The sequence below is a fragment of the Felis catus genome, chromosome D1, assembly GCF_018350175.1.
Source record: "Felis catus isolate Fca126 chromosome D1, F.catus_Fca126_mat1.0, whole genome shotgun sequence".
NCBI classification, from domain to species: Eukaryota; Metazoa; Chordata; class Mammalia; order Carnivora; family Felidae; genus Felis; species Felis catus.
This window is the reverse complement of record NC_058377.1, coordinates 63,451,406-63,469,021: the sequence shown is the minus strand read 5'-3', so window position 1 is coordinate 63,469,021 and position 17,616 is coordinate 63,451,406. Positions and strand designations below refer to the sequence as shown.

Sequence of the window (17,616 nt, the reverse complement as noted above, 5' to 3'; positions counted from 1 at the left end):
GCCGGCCTCTCTAGCCACCCAGACTTGCACTCTTTGGTTTCCGGCTCAGTTCCGGCGACTACGCGCGGTCGGTTTACAGGAGACTAGCGCTGCACGTGGAGAGGTGCTTGGCTCTCGCGACTTCGCCCACCCGACCCGCATGTTCGAAGAGCCGGAGTGGGCCGAGGAGGCCCCAGTAGCCACGGGCCTCGAACCTGTAGCTGCACGACCTCGGCCTGCCGCAGCCTCGCAAATCAAGGTGAGTGACCCTGCAGGGGCACCGGGAGCTGTTTCAGGAGGAGAAGCTTACCCTGGTGGATCCGAGCGCTGGGACACTACGTTGTGTGTGGGGGGCGGGGGGGGGGGGGAGTGCGCCTGGGCCAACTGAAGATTCGACTGAGTGAAGTTACTGAAGTTACTGAAGTGAAGAGGGTTTCTTGGACAGGAAAAGCACGAGCAAAGGCCCTGAGGCAAGAAAGCATGTCCTGTAGTTAGGGTCACACACACAATGATCCGTGTGGATGGAGCATAGAGAGTAAGAGGGTATGCCTTTGAAGTTGGAGAGGAGAGTAGAAGTTTTGCGCATTTTAAGGATAGAGGCCAATGAAATGGATTTAGTAGGGGAGTGATTTCTTAAGATTTGCATTTTGAGAAAGTCATTGGTTGCAGTGTGGAGATTGGACTGCAAAGAGCAAGAGTAAATGACAATAAAGGATTGTTGGCACTACCATTCTAAAGAAGTGGTGCAGAGTGGGTACTGAAAACCTTCAGGCTAAGTGCCTGGCCTAGGACTTCCCAGCAGGACTTCAGTCCAGGCCTCTCAGACAATAGACCTCCTTTAAGCCTTTGCACATGTGAAGGCTGTTGTACTTCCTCAGGCTCTTCCTACCTTTCACTCAACCTCCAACATGGAATTGGACTGCTTTATTCCCTCCTGTTCATCCCCTCATCCCACTGCTTTAATCCATGCCACTGGTCTCCGTCCGTCGGCAGCTTGTGCCTTCAGGTTTGTTCTCTACACTACATCTACAGCTAGACTCATCTTAAATACACACGTGTGATCCTGTTACTCATTTTCAAAAACCTCCCTAGCTTTTATAGAAAGATAACCAGCTGGAGGCAAAAGCCTGACATTGAAGGTTGGAACTGTTGCTTGTGGCCTTACCACATTCCTGGGGGAGCTCCATTTTCTCATCTGCAATTTGAAGAAAGTGAGGTGGATGCTTTCTCTGCTCTCCAGCCTCCCAAAGATTGAGATGGTGACTTGAAAGTTATTCACGGTCTGACAGGCTTCATGACAAGCTAGTGAAGTTGACTAGGAATAATCCACATGCCTCTCCACCTCTCCCTTCTTATTCTCCATTGCCCTCTATTCACCTCACCCCTGCTTTCATCCCTTGTTTTCCCCCAGGGCTCCAAGCACCGTCAGCTCTTGGCCACGTTACGGGCCCTGGAGGCAGCAGCTCTTCCCCAGCAATCTCCTAGCCTGCCTGGCAGTGACTCTGAGGAGGAGGTAGTGGAAAGGAAGAAGAAACACTCAAAAAAGTCCTCATTTTCCAATGTTTCTATTGAAGTAGAGAAGAAGAGGAAGAAGAAATGTCAGAAACAGGGCCCACCTGGCAGTGACTCTGAAGAAAAGGAAGTAGAAAGGAAGAAAAAGTGCCTCAAAGGGGTTTTTAATGCCAGTGACTCTGCTGAAGAAGAGAAAAGGAAGAGGAAACAGCAGAAACAGGTCCGCTCAAACCCTGCCCAGCACCTGGACAATGATGACCAAACAGGTACTAATGGATATGTACATGTGTGGGGGACAGGGAGGGGGATCAGTGTATCCTAATAGATGACAGGTTACCTGCCACCATTAGGTTTGGGATTAGGCAATAAGAAGTACTTTCGTGCAGGCAGCAGTCCCTTTCTCAAGGATAGGGGTATGGCCAGGATGATTGCCAAACCTCTGAATTCAGGGGATCTTACCCCAAATATGCTTTCCCATCTCCCTCCCTGTAGGTCCCAAAGCTTGGAAGAGTAGAGATACAAATGACCTATCCCAGCCAAGCGCTGGGACCACTTCTGCCAACCCCCCCCACATCTTGAGTCGCAAGCAGTGGCGGAACCGGCAAAAGAATAAACGTAGGCATAAGAATAAGTTTCGGCCACCTCAGCCACCAGACCAGGCTCCAGCCACAGTCTCCACAGAGGAGACAGAGATGCCTCCTGACCCCAGTCCACACAGCCATGAGGATCGGGCGGGGGCTCTGCGAGCCCGCATGGCACAACGGCTGGATGGTGCTCGATTTCGTTACCTCAACGAACAGCTATACTCAGGGCCTAGCAGTGCTGCACAGCGTCTCTTCCAGGAAGACCCTGAGGCCTTTCTCCTCTACCATCGTGGCTTCCAGAGCCAAGTCAAGAAGTGGCCACTGCAGCCAGTGGACCGCATTGCCAGAGATCTTCGCCAGCGGTGAATGGGGGTTGGGCACTGTGAGAAGCGATGTGGGTCAGTCATGGCTCAGACTAGACCAGTAAGTGATCCCTCCCCTCCACTCCCAGGCCTGCGTCCCTGGTGGTAGCTGACTTCGGCTGCGGGGACTGCCGCCTGGCTTCAAGTATCCGGAACCCTGTACACTGCTTTGACTTGGCCTCTCTGGACCCCAGGGTCACTGTGTGTGACATGGCCCAGGTAAACCCCTCTTCCTCTCTGTATCTGAACTGTGTCTAGACCCAGCCTCTGTGTGCTAATCTCTAATGCTCCCTCTCTCTGCCCTGCCTGCCCATCCTGGTGTCTGGCACTAGCACTCAGTGTTAGATTTCTGAGTCCCATATCGTGTGCTCTTTATAGTACTCCTACTCTCCACAGGTGCCTCTGGAGGATGAGTCTGTGGATGTGGCTGTGTTCTGCCTTTCACTGATGGGAACCAACATCAGGGACTTCCTAGAGGAGGCAAATAGAGTGCTGAAGCCAGGGTAGGAGTTCTCAGAACACGGATGCATATATATGTGCACATGCCTGTGTCCGTGCATTTACATAGAACTTTTTACCCTTCTCAGGGGTCTTCTGAAAGTGGCTGAAGTCAGTAGCCGTTTTGAAGATGTTCGGACTTTTCTGGGGGCTGTGACCAAACTGGGCTTCAAAGTCATCTCCAAGGTGAGGGCCCCAAGAAGTCTCCCTATTTTTGTCTCATGTGGTCGTTTTTTAGAGTAATAGTGTTCGGGAAGGAGGCTATAGGCACAGACACAGACATTTGCTTCTTGAAGGCATGACACATGAGAGAGCCCTGGAAGCTTTCTAAGTGAGGGCGGGACATGGACAGAAGTATTTTGAAGAACTGGGGTGAGGATTTGGAGCTTACTAGGTCTTTTCTGCCCCTAGGATCTTACCAACAGCCACTTCTTCCTGTTTGACTTTGAAAAGACTGGGCCTCCTCGGGTCGGTCCCAAGGCTCAACTCACAGGCCTGAAACTTCAGCCATGTCTCTACAAGCGCAGGTGACCTCTGGGCCCCCCTTGAAAGGGAGGCAAGTCTCGAACTCCAGGCTCAGAACTCTGAAGACTGTATCCAGCCGGGCTCTGACCCAAGAACGGGTACATCCCTTCCTCCATCCAAAGAACGAAGTGTGCTGAAACCCCCTGGTTCAGCCCTGCTCTGTTGAAGGCTTCTTGGTTCCAAGATCATAAAGTCATTTGGGCTAGCTAAAGAATAAGGAGTTTATTGTGAAAATACAAGAGTGCTTGGGAATTAGGGATCCTCTAAATGTCATGGGAACTAGGTGGTTTGGAATGCAAGGCATCTCTGGGTTTGTCTCCTCTTTCCATCTCTCAGGAGCTACGTGGACTTTCTGCCCTGGCATCTCTACTCTTTTCTGATTTTCCATCTGCTGAGGAAATCTAAAGCCAGGGCTGAGTACATAGGAGGTGCTTAATAAACTGTAGCTATGGCTGTGATATGTTGTAAGCCTTACTATTTTCTAAAAATCTTCCCTAGGTAGGGTTGGAGGTTGAAAAGTAAAGAATGAATTTGTTGATTGAGGAAGACTCTGGGAGAGCTCAAGATAGGGCTTTCAACAGGTTTTACTTCCCAGGGTATTTAGGGATTGCTGGTAAGATTCTGAGCTGTGCTTGGAGGAGGATGGTGAGGAACGTGGGTCTCTTCATAAATAACAACTGGTTGGTGCCATGGTAGGGTGGGGGTTTGGGCTGTCCATTGGCAGAAGGGTCTGTCTGTTGTTTCTGCCTTGCAGTAGGCCCAGATAAGCATGTCTTGAGATGGCTATGGGCAAGGAAGGCTGGCGCTGGAAAAAGATGAACTGGGATGGTAGACCCTTGGCCTCTCCCAGAGGGTATTTGCTGTGGATCCAGGTATAAAGATATAGCCTCTTTATCTGTTTCAAAGAGCAAAAATGGAGAGTGCCCAATGGGACACAGCTTCTAGTGCTCTGAGGAAGGCTGTCGGCCAGAGGACATGTTTGGAGGCTAGGCTGTGAACCATTCGACACATACCACACAGTGTCTTCCCATGTGCTCTTCTCTCTGCCAAATACTTGTCTGACTGGCAGAGTCTTATTCATCCTTCCAAATAGCCTCGCTGTTCCCTACTCCACCCTTTCCAAAGCAGAATTAATTTCTTCATCTGCGCTCTCTAAACTGCATTGTGGTGGCTTTGTGCATTAGGCTGTAGTCTTCTCAAGTCATACTTATTTTTGTATTCCCAGAGCTTGTTGCTGAGGTGGTGATAAGGCATGACAGGATCCATTTGAGTGGGACTGATGAGAGTAGTGTGTTGCAAGAACCCAGGTTCAGGGCACAGGATGTAGGCACTGAGGACTAGGGACAATGGAAGAAATAGGCAGATAGGAGAACTTGAGCAGGCAGAACAGGGGAAATGTTGAAGGTTGGTGAGAGAGAGGAATCTGAACTGAGTCTCTGGTTTCTCGCTTGAGCAAATAGTTGAGCTGGTGCTGCCATTCAAAATGTTGGGTTTCAGGTACTGTTAGGTGTTCATTTGGAAGAGGGACGTAAAAGTGCCGGGAGAGAGCTGGCTAGCATTTGGGAATCAGCAGTTTAGAGGTGGTAATTCAAGTCAAAGGAATAGGTAAGATATCCAGAGTAAGGTAGTGAGAAGAGAAGATGGCTCAGAATAAAACTGAGGAATATTTAATGGATGGGCAAAGGCAAATGGACGAGTGCAGGTTGACAAGATGAGAAGGTTAGGCCAGAAATGGAGGAGTAAAACCAGAAGAGTGGATGCTTTCAATACGAAAGGAAGGGACAGGGAGGTTGTCAGCTGTCAAATGCCGTTGCAAGATCTGTTAAAATCGGAGGCCTGCGTGGCTCAGTCAGTTAAGTGTCTGACTCTTGGTTTAGGCTCAGGTCATAATCTCACAGTTTGTTAGATTGAGCCCCACTTCAGGCTCTGTGCTGACAGTGAAGGGCCCGCTTGGGACTCTCTCTCCCTCTCCTTCTGCCTTCCCCTGCTCGTATCCATTGTGTCTCTCTCAAACATTAAAAAAAAATTTAGAGTGAAGTCAGATTGCAGTGGCGTACAGATTACTGAATAACACTGAGGGCCTGTGTGAGTTCATATGGGATTATTCATGACTTTATGGTTCCACCAGCCAGCCCAGTGGTGTAGTTATCTCTGCCTACTCAGGAGTCTAGGTGTAGCTGTGGGAAAAATGAGTACTAAGGGATCATCCAGAGTTGGAACCTTGCCATATAGTGGAAATGAAAGGAAAGTAAACATAAGTAAATGTTAAAAAAATACAAAAAACTTAAACATTAAAAATTAAAAAAAAAAACACACTCTCTCAAAAATAAATAAATGTTTAAAAATTAAAAAAAAATAGGTACCTGGTGGCTCAGTTGGTTGAGTCCAACTTTGGCTCAGGTCATGATCCCACGGTTTGTGAGTTTGAGCCCTGCGTCAGGCTCTATGCTGACAACTCAGAGCCTGGAGCCTGCTTCGGATTCTGTCTCTCTCTTTCTCTCCCTGCTCACATATCTCTCTCAAAAATAAATAAACATTAAAAAAAATTTGGGGGGGGGGTGCCTGGGTGGCGCAGTCGGTTAAGCGTCCGACTTCAGCCAGGTCACGATCTCGCGGTCCGGGAGTTCGAGCCCTGCGTCAGGCTCTGGGCTGATGGCTCAGAGCCTGGAGCCTGTTTCTGATTCTATGTCTCCCTCTCTCTCTGCCCCTCCCCCGTTCATGCTCTGTCTCTCTCTCTCTCCCAAAAATAAATAAACGTTGAAAAAAAAAATTAAAAAAAAAAATTTTTTTTTTTTTTTTCCAATTTAAAAAACAATTTGAAAGTAAGCAAAGGCGTTTCACACTATTCAGAAGTAACTGATTACTATGCTGGACTATGGAATTTTGTAGAAGAGGTAGGAGAGTGAAGACATGAGTGGGTTGTTGCACTGGGAGTCATTAAACAGGCCACCTGGGCAGACGGGAGGCAATGGTCAGAAATCGGAATGCTTGAGTAATTAATGTCCGAGGCCCAGCAGCTTTAGGTGGTGGCTGAGTCTAAAGCAAAGCCACATGGGTCAGTGCCTGAGAGGCATGTGAGGCAGGTTGCCCCTCAGATAATGGACTGAAGGCTCTGGTATTGTGGGGAGGTCTTGTCTGCATGGACTTTGAAGTTCTCCAGGATGATGGTAGAAGTTGGTATGGAACAAGTGCCAACCTCTTGAGGGAGGGGGCAGATCCCAGAGATCTGCAGATAAAATGACAGGGAAGCTAGATGGCATGAATTTCAGAAGTCCAGGGGGTTTGGACTGCCTACTGGAGAGACTTCCATTGTGGGGGTGATGTGAGGCTGGTGAGTGGAGCTGGCTGACACCCTCATAGTCCTCTCCAGCTTGTCAGGATCACTGCAGATTACTGGGGAAATGACGATCATAAAAGCTCCATAGGGCAGGAGCCTCCTGGGGTAAAGGGGAGGCAGGCCATCAAATCCAAGGAAGGGCGCTTGGATGGCTCAGTTGGCTATGTGTCTGACTCTTGATTTTAGCTCAGGTCATGATCTCACGGTTCGTGAGATTGAGCCCCATGTAGGGCTCTGTGCTGACAGCATGAAGCCTTCTTGGGATTCTCTCTCTCCCTCTCTCTCTGTCCCTCTGCATGTGCTTTCTCTATCTCAAAATAAATTTAAAAATCCAAGGAAATTGTTGGAGTAGCAGTCATCTCACTGTGGGACACACATCACCTTTAATAGCTTACCTGTCTGTATTATTTCCCGAATGTTTATATTCCTAGATCTTGGTTAATTTTCCCTGTTTTCATTATGCTCAGCAGGACAGCTGGGACACCTTTCTCCTTTTTCTGTTTTTCTCCCAGAAAAGAATTTGGATTCTTCCTTTGCCTAGTCTTGTTCCATCCACCCGAGTAAATCTTTGGGGCTGATTCAGGCCTTGGGCCTCCCATAACTCAGCCTAGCCCCACTAGTGTCTCCATCAGTTGCTGTGATTCTGAAAGCAGGACTCCCCTGAGCCTGAACTGGGGCCTCCCAGCTCCATCATCAGCTTCAGGAGAAGCTCTTATGCAAGCCCAAGTTCCTGGGCTTCAGTGTTTAATGTTGAAAGCCTAGACTGAAAAGAGACAACAGTGTATATTTTCTTAAGAAATAACAGCATGCTAGGTCTTCAAAGAACAAACTAGTTTAAGGAACAATTTGAGAACACATTAAAGGAAAGGCAAGAGTAGTAAGAGATAAGTGGTAGGAGTTGCTGTACCACCCAAGGCACTGTTAGAATCACCTGGAAGTCTTAGTATAATGCAGATTGCCAAGCCCTCCCCCAATTTCTGATTCAGAAGATCAGGATAGGGTTTGAGAAGTGCTATTCTGATTGCTTTGGTTTTTCACAGTGAAGCAGGAAGTAGGGTTGAGAATAGCAGTGAACAGGTTGGAGTTGTGAGGTGAGGAGAACATGAATATCCTTAAGAGAGTAAGAGGGAATGAACAAATGGGGGAAATAGAGTATGCTTGCTGGTGGTATTAACTGCATGCTTTTGGTTCAGGGTCAGAAAGAGGATGTGTGGGAAGAGACCATGCAGGATTGCTGTGTAGAGAGCTTATTGTGAGACAGCACAGCTGGACTGTCAGGACCCGCCCCCTCACCTCAGCTCTGACTGTGGACTCCACTGGGACCATTCAGGAAGCTTGAGGTATTTATTCTTTGGGCCTGCTGAGGAATGATGAACTTGGAGTCTGACTCCTGCCCTGGGAATGTAGAGGGCAAGCAGAGCTCACTGACTGCTTCAGTGGTGGGGCCAGGGGAGTGCTGCAGCTTTTGCAGGCCTGTGTTCCCAGAAGTTGCCATAGCAAGCGATGCATGTGTGTATCCTGTGCACCTTGCAAGAGAGAGGGAAGCATGGGGTGGTCTTGGGCCCTGTCCAGTAGGACCATTTGAGGAGGCAAGGAGACCTCAGCGCAAAGAAGGTAGGTATATGCCATGTGGGCTGAGGGAGTTGCTAGGACCACCCACTAATGCTCCGCCCCCTAATATGTGACCCCTCCAGGGTCAAGGGACAGCTAGGATATCCCCTTTAAGTATCCGGGTACTCAGATACCTGGGTGGCTGGGTATCTCAGCCACCTGGGTGGCTGGGTGGCTCAGTCGGTTAAGCAGCTGACTGCGGCTCAGGTCATGATCTCAGTATTCATGAGCTTGAGCCTTGCATCAGGCTCTGTGCTGACCGCTCAGAGCCTGGAGCCTGCTTCGGATTCTGTGTCTCCCTTTCTCTGCCCCTCCCCTGCTTGTCTCTGTGTGTTTCTCCCTCAAAAATAAACATTTAAAAATTTGAATAAATAAATAAGTAAATATCTGCCAAGCCCCTCAGGCACAGAATCGCCTAGTCCAGCAGGAACTTTATCCCCTTTCTCAACCCTTCCTTCTCTGCAGCTATTAGGTAGAGAGGAGGTGAGAAGAGCCGAGAGCACACGGATTATTCTCCTCCTCCCCAACTCAGCCTCCTTGAGACATAGTAAGTGGGGCAGAGCTGGGAGGGGAAGACAACCGTCTTCCAGTGGGTGCACATTATTTATTGTTACCTAGGGTTAGATATCCTAATTGCTTGAGATGAAGAGGAGGTGAGAAGAGCAGAGAGCACACAGATTATTCCTATTATTCCTCTTCTCCCCAGCTCAGGCTCATTGAGACATAGTAAATGGGGCAGAGCTGGGAGGGGAAGGTGGTTAAAGCTCCAAGTGGGTGCACATTATTTATAGTTACCTAGGGTTAGATATTCTAATTGCTTGAGATCGCGTAAGACCGTTAACTAAGAATAAGCTGAAAAGTCACGGGCTTGCTGCAGCTTACCTCCACAGCAGGGAAAGAGTGTCCCCAAATGAAAATGCTTTGGAGGGGTGGTGAGAGACAAGAATAAGCTTGGGTTTGGATGGCAGTCTGTGCCTTGTGCTTGTTCAGCATGCCTTTGAGAGGTTTCTTGCTGCTGCAGTTTTTGGTGTGCTCCAGCTCTTGTTCCTGTAACACAGTCCTACGGAACATGGTTCCAAAGGAAACAACATGATCTTGGCAGAGACACAGCTTAGCTCCAAACACTCAGCCATTTACATAAATGCACAGAGCCCTTTACAGCTTTTCACAGAGACCCACAATAGTGTTTTTTTTATCCCCAGGTGGTCCTCCTTCCTAGATGACTTCTCAGACTGGCCACCTGTTTCTAGGATATTCAACTACTGTAGCAATTGCCTTATTGGTCTAATTCCATCACTCCTGCCCCCAAAGCAATTTGTTTCCCACACAGCCAAGTGATGTTTTTAAAATGTAAATCAGATATTGTCATTTCTCTGCTTAAAATCCTTCAATGGGTTCTCAGTGCCCTGAGAACAAAAGACAGACTCGCTCCCAGGCCCTGTGTGATCTTGCTCAGGCCTTGCTCTCCAACTGCATCTTAACCCACTCCTTCCTCACAAGACTCCAGCCATGCAAGCTTTCTTTTCATTCCTCTAGCATTCCAAGCCATTCCAGCTGGGTCTTTACACATGCTGCTCTATCTTTTTACAGTACTTTTTGTGATGAGCTCATTTTCATCTTCCAGATCTTCACACCAAATCCCCGTTTCTTCTTTGGAAGAAACTGGCTAGATGCTCACCAAAATGTCCTTTTTATGGACACATAGTTAACTATGTTTCCCAGCTCCTTGCATCAAGGCGGGGCTATTGTCTTCGCCAATGGAAAGTAAGTAGGAGTAATGCTTTACTACCAGACCAAGGCAATTAAAGAGTGGATGAGCCTTCTCCACATTCTCCCATCCCCTCTTCTGCCTTCCTGGGTGAGCTTGAAGCATATGTTTTAAAGACTGTGGAGTCAATTGCTTGGAGGAAATCTGCTTGACCAAGAACATCCACATTGGATTTTCAACAAAAATAAACCTCTATTGCATTAAGTTACTGAGCTTTGGGAAGGTTACAGAAGTTAGTATTATATACTCTGGCTAATATATCTTTTCTGGGCATCCTGTCCACCTTGCTCTTGACCACAAAACCTTTTTTTGTTTCCCTCAGGGTGCTTCAAACATGTAATTATCTTACCAGATGCCAGTCAACACTCCTACCTATCCTATAACTTTGAATCTTAATTGAGAAAAAAACGTCCACGTGAGGAAGTTGAGATACTCATTTTATCAGTTGCATTTTGATTGTGACCAGAAAAAAAAATCCCACTGAAGAATGTCCTAAACAAATTAGATTTTTTTCTTCTACTATACTTAGAAACCTGAAGGTAGATGGCTGCTGTCAGTGGTTTAGGAATTCAAGGATGTTAAGTTTTAGGTCTTTGTTGCTCTTGGTGTCTTGATTCTAATGGTTACAAGATGATGTGTTCTTGATTAGTCGGGGACACCCTACTTACTGTTACACTTCTTGGGAGTCTTGTTGATTGCCACAGCCCCTACCTTTTTGGCTTTACTTCAAGGGTCCTTCTATGTTATTAATACTCTGGTATAAATATGTTTCATTATTCCCTACAACATAATTGAGGCCAATTTAAAATATTAACATTTTCTTTTCTATCTTTATTTTTTTGAATTTTATATTAAGTAGGCTTCATACCCAGTGTGGAGCTTGAACTCAAGACCCTGAGATTAAGAGTCACATGCTCTACCAACCGAGCCGTCAGGTGCCCCTAAAATATTAACATTTTAAAATATATTTGTCTCCCACACTCCTTCCCACACCTCAGTGATGTAATAGCAGCTTACCCAGTTTGAAGCTGTTCTTCCTCCAGCCCAGTGGGGTGGGGAAGCATGGTCTTTATTTCATTCGTTACCTCCTCTGTCACTTAGGATTGGGATGGGGAGGACACACTAGAGGAGAAAAAGGTAAACACCATCAGTGTGCTCTACTAAGACAGGCACTTATTTAAATGTTGGCTCTCATGTGGGGTATTGGGGTTCTTTGGAGCCCCCCAGTAGGGACTTGTGCACTGGCTGGCTTTGCTGCTTATTATACACAGCCCACACTCCCCCTCAGCTCTTCAGCTTCTGCCCCTGTCCATGAATCCATAGCTTCCTAATGCTAACATCCCTATCCCTGGCACAGAGGGAGGGGACCTGGGACAGTTTCCAACAAACACTTCAAGATTAGTTCCCTTTCAGGGAGCCCACCAGAAACTCATGCATATTTTTCCCACCAACACTGGCAGTGCAGCACAGTCAGCAGCTGACCCCTCTCCCCTTGCTTGCCTCAGCCAGCCTGACTGACTTCTCCATGTGAGAAGCACCAATCTCTATATGCATATGGCTCCAAACCCTCATAAGTGATTCAGGTTGTATTAACTCCCAAGAGGCCTCTGCCCCAGGCCCCACCTCAGTGGCCATATACAGATGGCTCTATTAAGTTCCTGAGTGTGGCAAGCCTCTAGCTCGAGAATGTAATCTGAATGAATGTAAAGCTTGTCCCTCTCGTGGAGACACAGAACTACTATAAATGGTTCTATTAGAGCCCTCCTCACTTGATTTAGGATGCCTTTCAGGGGGGAAAAGTTCTCTATTCCTAAAAAAAATCCGATCAATGCATCTTTCGTTTCTCACTTCGTATACAGTAGAAAGTTTGATGGTCTCTGGATCAGCTTTATTTTCTTAGAATAAATCCGATGTGGATGTATCCAGCATCTTTATTTAGAATGTGTCAGTGCCTATTACCTATGGTCTTCAGTTTTGGTGTATTATCCAAAGGTCTTAGACAACTGAAAAACTCATTTAACATCCTCTTTCTTATGTACATATTCTTAGAAAACGTGAACTGCGGGGCGCCTGGGTGGCTCAGTTGGTTGAGCGTCCAGTGAGCGTCCAACTTCGGCTCAGGTCATGATCTCAGGGTCCGCGAGTTCGAGCCCCGCGTCGGGCTCTGTGCTGACAGTGCAGAGCCTGGAGCCTGTTTCGGATTCTGTGTCTCCCTCTCTCTCTCTTACCCTCCCCCACTCATGCTCTGTCTCTCTCTGTCTCAAAAATAAATTAAAAAAACGTTAAAAAAATTAAAAAAAAAAAAAGAAAACGTGAACTGCTTTATTTATATAGAGTATTACTGACAATGTATTCTTACTTTCCCTCCCTCCCTCAGCTCTGTTTTTAGTATCCATTCACGTATCAATTGGAGCCCTGTCAGGAAAATGCAAAGCATTTCAAGTAAAGGGCATTTATTGAGAATTGATTCCAAGTGTTGGAAGGATGAAAGAATAGATCGAAGTTGCTGATGTAATTCAAAAATTATCTGGAGAATTCCGAGAGCATCCCAAGTCCTGGGAAAACAAACAGGAAGAAGTGGTGTAATCACCAGAAATTAGGAGCTCAGAGAAAGACCCCCTTTTGACTGATACTCACATCTTTGTGGGGGAAGCTCCTTCTACATACCTAGTGCTTGGACCTCTGAGGAAGGGAGTGACTGCCTGTCTGCTTCTACAATCTGACAAATGCGGCAAAGCTGCTGCTGAGTGCAGAAGCAGCTAATAGCTGGAGCCAGCTGCCTGCAGCTGAAGTAATGAGACAGCAGCTGGAAAACAGGGACAAAGGGCCTTCCTCCCCTCTCACTTTCAGGTTCCCTTTAGGACATCCCATTGACAGGAACTAATGGAACCAGCTGGCAGTAGATTCTGGGAAATAGAGTTTGCAGACTCCCAGCTGCAGCAACACAAAGAGTGTGTGTAAGGGGGTGGGGAGTGGGGGGTGGAGGGAGATCTGTAGAGGCCAGGAGCCCTAAGAAAATAGGTAAATAAGGGATACACTCCACTAGCTGCTCTTATGCATACTTTGTTGCTTCTGTCAGCCGTGGGTCACCGTGGAGTGTTCAGGGTATACATCCACCAGAGTAAACGTATCCATTCACTTGGTTGCTTCAAATTCTTTGCTACCTGGAGAAATTAAAATCCCTGGAGCTGGGGTTCTGAGTAAAAACTATGTTCCACCAATTAGATGCACTCATCTGAGGTTTGGGAGGCGAGGGGCATCTTCCTGCTGCTTGGCTGTTGCTGCTGGAGAGCAGGTTTGTCTAGATGTTGGGCTTTCTGCAGCAGCATTCCCCTTGAGGCCAAGGACAAAGTAAGGATTCCCACTGTAATGGCTCAAGTTCAACATGGGACGGAGGTTCAACAGGCAAAATACAACTTACTCTGTGACACTATAAGAAAGTGTGGTTAAGAAAAAAATGTACTGGGAGGATATCAGTTAAGTAATTCACAGAACTCGTGAGAAGTCCAGGGAGTGAGGCTTAGAAAACAAACACGGACCAACTGCAAAACCTAAGTCACACTTCAGAGAGTCTGGTTAGGATGGCACTGCTGGCACCATGGCTGCTGGACTTTTTTTGTGTTTTTTTGTTGCCACATAGGTTGATGCTGGGAATTGAGTTAATCCTCCTAAATTTGTGGCCCTGTTTTAGGATTGGCCCATGAAAGCCCTCTCTCCTGTTATTTGTTTCCTTTATTACTTATTTGCTCTTTTTTCCTCACTCCCACAATATGTTTGCTGTATGTCCCTAGATACGTATGTTAGCAACGTGCATGGTTTGGTGTATATATGTTGTGGCAGGGACTTGGCAGCTGTTCCTCACACCCATTTTCTTCTTCCTGGGAAATTAGCTGGACTCTGTTTTCCAGCTCCCCTTATACTTTTGTGTGGCTGCGTGATTGAATTTGGCCAGTTGGGTGGTAGTGGAACTAAGGTATGCTACTTGCATATTTGGGTCCTTATATTTTGCTACACATTAGTCCCCATGTCAATCCACTTTGGCCAACTTGATGCATTTGCCCATATGACCTTGAAAAGGTACATGTCAAACATGATGGAGCCAAAAGATGGAGGGAACACAGATCCCTGAACAACACTTGGAGGAGAGCCACCTGTTTGGGACTTCACCTGAGTGAGAAGTCATTTTCTTTATAGATGAACCATTACACACTTGAGGGTTTGTTGTTACAGCAACTATTGATCTTTTTTAAAATTATTCTTAGTTGAACACATCGGAAAAGTAAGCAAAACACATACCCATATGGAAAAGTAAATGAAACCAAAATGTTTGACCCATGGTTTTATCATAGGCCAGCCCCATTGCAACCACCATCCAAATTGAGAAAGCCTCCGCACCCAAAAACCTTTTATGCTACCTCCCAAACATCAACCACTTGTTTCTCTCAACCATACAAAGTTACCACCATCCTGACTCTCGTGACAATTTCCTTGCATTCCTTTGTGGTCTTACTGGTTAAGCATTGTGATATTGTGATTTATAATAAAGAATACATATTTGGTCCTCCCATTTCTAGCACAGAGCTTCTAAAACCCTTGGGGTTTCCTAAGTGATGAGAGCTGGAACCGGTCTTTTGTTAGGTTAATGAGATGACTTTTGGAATGCCCCCAAATCACCTAGGATTGAGGGGTTGCACTGTGCATCTTTTCCACCTGGATGGTCAGCTGTATTCTTTACTATGTCCTTTTATAATAAGCCGGCAAATGTAAATAAACTTTTTCCAAGTTCTGTGACAACTTGGACTTGGGACTAGCATTTGAAGTGTGGGAGGAGGGCAGTCATGTAGGACTGAGCGCTGAGCCTGTGGAATCTAATGCTGTCTCAGGACAGTTAGTGTCAGAATTAAGATGAGTTGTAGAACACCCTGCTGGTGTCTCAGAGAATTGTTTATTGGTGTGGGGGCCTTCTCCCATGGTGGAATTGGGTGCTCAGACCCTTTTTAAAGTGTGTACACCTAAATAGTACGTATTTTCATGTGTCTGGCTTTTTCACTCAACATTAAGTTTATGGGACTCATCCATGTTGTTGAGTACAAATGAATTTCATTCACTGTTATTACTATAGAAGTATCCTGTTCTGTAAGTAAATTATGATTGTAAACCATGATTGATTAATTCAATTGTTTAGGTAAATTTGAGTTGTATATCAATCAGAATGGGCTGTGCCATGCTGCAGGAAATTAAAATCCAGAATGTTAATGTCTTAACTCCACAGAAGATAATTTCTTACTATTGCTAGAGGCAGGGACTGTTCATAGTCACTCAGGAACCCTAGCTAATGCAATGCACGCTTCCAAAATCACTAGGAAAGAAAAGGGAACGAGGGAAATCACTCCCTGGCACCCAAAGTTTCAGCCCTTTTTGCCCCTATGTAATTGGCCAAAACAAGTCTCCTTGTAGAGTTCTCCATGTAGAACTCTGTAGTTGGTGAGAAAGTGTACTCCTATTGTGTGCTCAGGGGGAAGACAAACAAGGTTGGTGAACTGCCTAACATCCAGCTTGTGGTCCCTGCAAATAATGCTGTGAACAACCCAGAAGGTCTCTTACTATGTTCAGGGGAAGTGATGTTGGTGGAAGTCCTTATCTCATTCTTAAACTTGAAAGAAAAGCTTTCAGTATTTCATCATTGGGTATGATATTTGCATTTAGGTTCTGATTAGTGGTTATCAGATTAATGATGTGCTTTTCTGTTTGCTATTATTTTTATCATGAATTGGACTTCAAATTTTGTCAAATACTGCTGAATTGAGATGATCATATATATATATTTAATTTTGTTCAGTGTAGCAAGTAATAGATTCATTTTCATGTGTGAAATCAACCTTGAATTTTTAGAATAAAATCACCTTAGTTGGTTATTATTCTCTTTATACATTGCTAAAATCATTTTGGTAATATTTTGTCTAGGACTTTTGCAGCTATGCTCATGAGTGAACATAAATGATATTTTCCTATAAATCTTTTCTCACCACAATGCTTTTAAGTGCTGTGCATGTTGCTATATGTACCTTTGACTCACTCTTCCTCCTCTTCAAATGCTCTAATGGCTTCCCATCTCACTCATAACATAGTCCAGAATTCTCACTGTTTCCTAAGAGGCCCTGTGTTTTCTGGATTCCAGTTATCTAACATTCACTCCCTTTACTCATGCCTTTTCAGAAATACCGTCTATCTTGCTATTTCTTGAATATTCTCAGCATGCCTCCCTGCCTCCAAGTCATTGTGCATCTATGTGGAATGTTATTTCCATGATATCTACCTGGCTCACTTAGGCACTTCATTCAAATCTCTGTTGAAAAGTCAGTTTTTATAGTCCCCCTCTCTACTGCCATACCACACTTAGTTTTTCTTCAAGGAACTTATCACCTTTTAAATTGCATATTTATTTGTTTATATGATTAGTGCGTATTTCTTCACACTAGAATGTAAGTTCCAAGACAGCAAGGACTCGATCTGTTTTATTCAGTACTGCACCCCTAGGATCTAGGCTTATTTGCCTCTGATGTCTGTTTAGTGTTCCAGAGTGTCTGTTTAGAACATTTAACATATCCATTTCCCTAGTTAAGGACATTTAGATTATGCAAATCCTTGTGACCACAAAAAAATTGAGTAAAGAATTTTCTTATAAGTGTTCTCTTAAATATATATGTGTGAGTCCTGCTTCCAGAGTTCAACTTAATTTGTCAGGCTGGTTATTCCACTATAAAATATAACAAAATTAACAACTATAAAATCTGAACAAAATATAAACCAAAGAACAACTATTTGAAGACACTGAAAAGTGAAGAAAAGCAGGCAAAAACTAGAGAATTTACCCTTAAAATACTTCAACTGCAATGCATAAAAATTATGATTTTGTGGTCTTTGCCTGAAAGTCTTTCCCAGCCCCACAGCATCCACCAGTTCCAAAGGCAAAAAACCACAGCCATACTGGCTCAAAATAGAGGACAGAGTTCAGGGCGGTAAAGCAGCTGGAAATTTAAGAGCAGAAATCCTGGAAGTGAGAGAGTGCCATGAGGGGTGAAACCAAAATATGAACATAAACTCTGCCCAAACCTTTGCATGACTGCTAAAATACACATGCATATAGAGGAGACTTAGAGGGGGGACCTAACACATAAAACTGGCAGAGTCCAGAGAAGAGTCTACCCCTGAATGACAGAAGTGCACTGTGTGAGATGTGCAAATTTGCTTTTTGACTGAGTGCATTCCTCAATTTATGTCCAGCTTGGATGGCAACTGAAGTGTCAGAGGACAGGGTTCGGTAGTGGAGAGCGGCTGAAAATTTAAAAGGGAAACCCCAGAAGCAAAAGGACTGTAGAGGAGGTGAGCCCCAAAATCTGAGCCAAATTCTGCCTAGATCCTTGGCCAGTGACTAAACTG

At 45.6% G+C, this 17,616-nt stretch overlaps 2 protein-coding genes across 10 annotated transcripts in view; one reads left to right on the top strand and one right to left on the bottom strand.

The window, feature by feature from the left end:
- The first annotated feature begins 19 nt into the window (after nt 1-19).
- Nucleotides 20-10,641, top strand: RRP8 (ribosomal RNA processing 8). 4 transcript variants are annotated; one of them, XR_002736245.2, is made up of 10 exons: nt 20-238; nt 1,391-1,757; nt 1,984-2,437; nt 2,527-2,656; nt 2,834-2,940; nt 3,025-3,121; nt 3,347-3,558; nt 7,991-8,137; nt 8,874-8,955; nt 9,611-10,641. XR_002736245.2 is itself a non-coding variant. In XM_023239520.2 (7 exons), the coding sequence occupies exons 1-7, from the start codon at nt 140-142 to the stop codon at nt 3,464-3,466; spliced, it is 1,374 nt and encodes a 457-aa protein (XP_023095288.2). In that variant the 5' UTR covers nt 20-139; the 3' UTR covers nt 3,467-3,918. The 4 variants fall into 4 exon arrangements, 1 of the variants encoding a protein (XP_023095288.2); XR_002736246.2 differs by lacking the exon at nt 8,874-8,955; XR_006586343.1 differs by having other exon boundaries at nt 8,874-10,641.
- The window catches only part of DNHD1 (dynein heavy chain domain 1), a 98,802-nt gene continuing 90,517 nt past the window's right edge, over nt 9,332-17,616 (bottom strand). For 2 of the 6 annotated variants that reach the window (XR_006586334.1, XR_006586336.1), the window contains 2 exons: nt 11,194-11,298; nt 9,332-9,468 (listed from right to left, as the gene is read on the bottom strand). Coding sequence is in view for 2 of the 6 variants with exons in the window: in XM_045038861.1 (XP_044894796.1) it covers nt 11,251-11,298 (48 nt within the window). In the remaining 4 variants the exon portion in view is untranslated. Of the gene's footprint in view, nt 9,469-11,107; nt 11,299-17,616 lie in introns of those variants that run through there. The other 4 variants (XM_045038861.1, XM_045038866.1, XR_006586335.1 and 1 more) reach the window with 4 other exon arrangements.

Coding starts and splice junctions, on each gene's coding strand:
- RRP8 (XM_023239520.2), top strand. CDS start 140: ATGTTCGAAGAGCCGGAGTGGGCCGAGGAGGCCCCAGTAGCCACGGGC. Junction 1,758..1,983: donor GGACAATGATGACCAAACAG/GTACTAATGGAT, acceptor CCCTCCCTGTAG/GTCCCAAAGCTTGGAAGAGT. Junction 2,438..2,526: donor GCCAGAGATCTTCGCCAGCG/GTGAATGGGGGT, acceptor CTCCACTCCCAG/GCCTGCGTCCCTGGTGGTAG.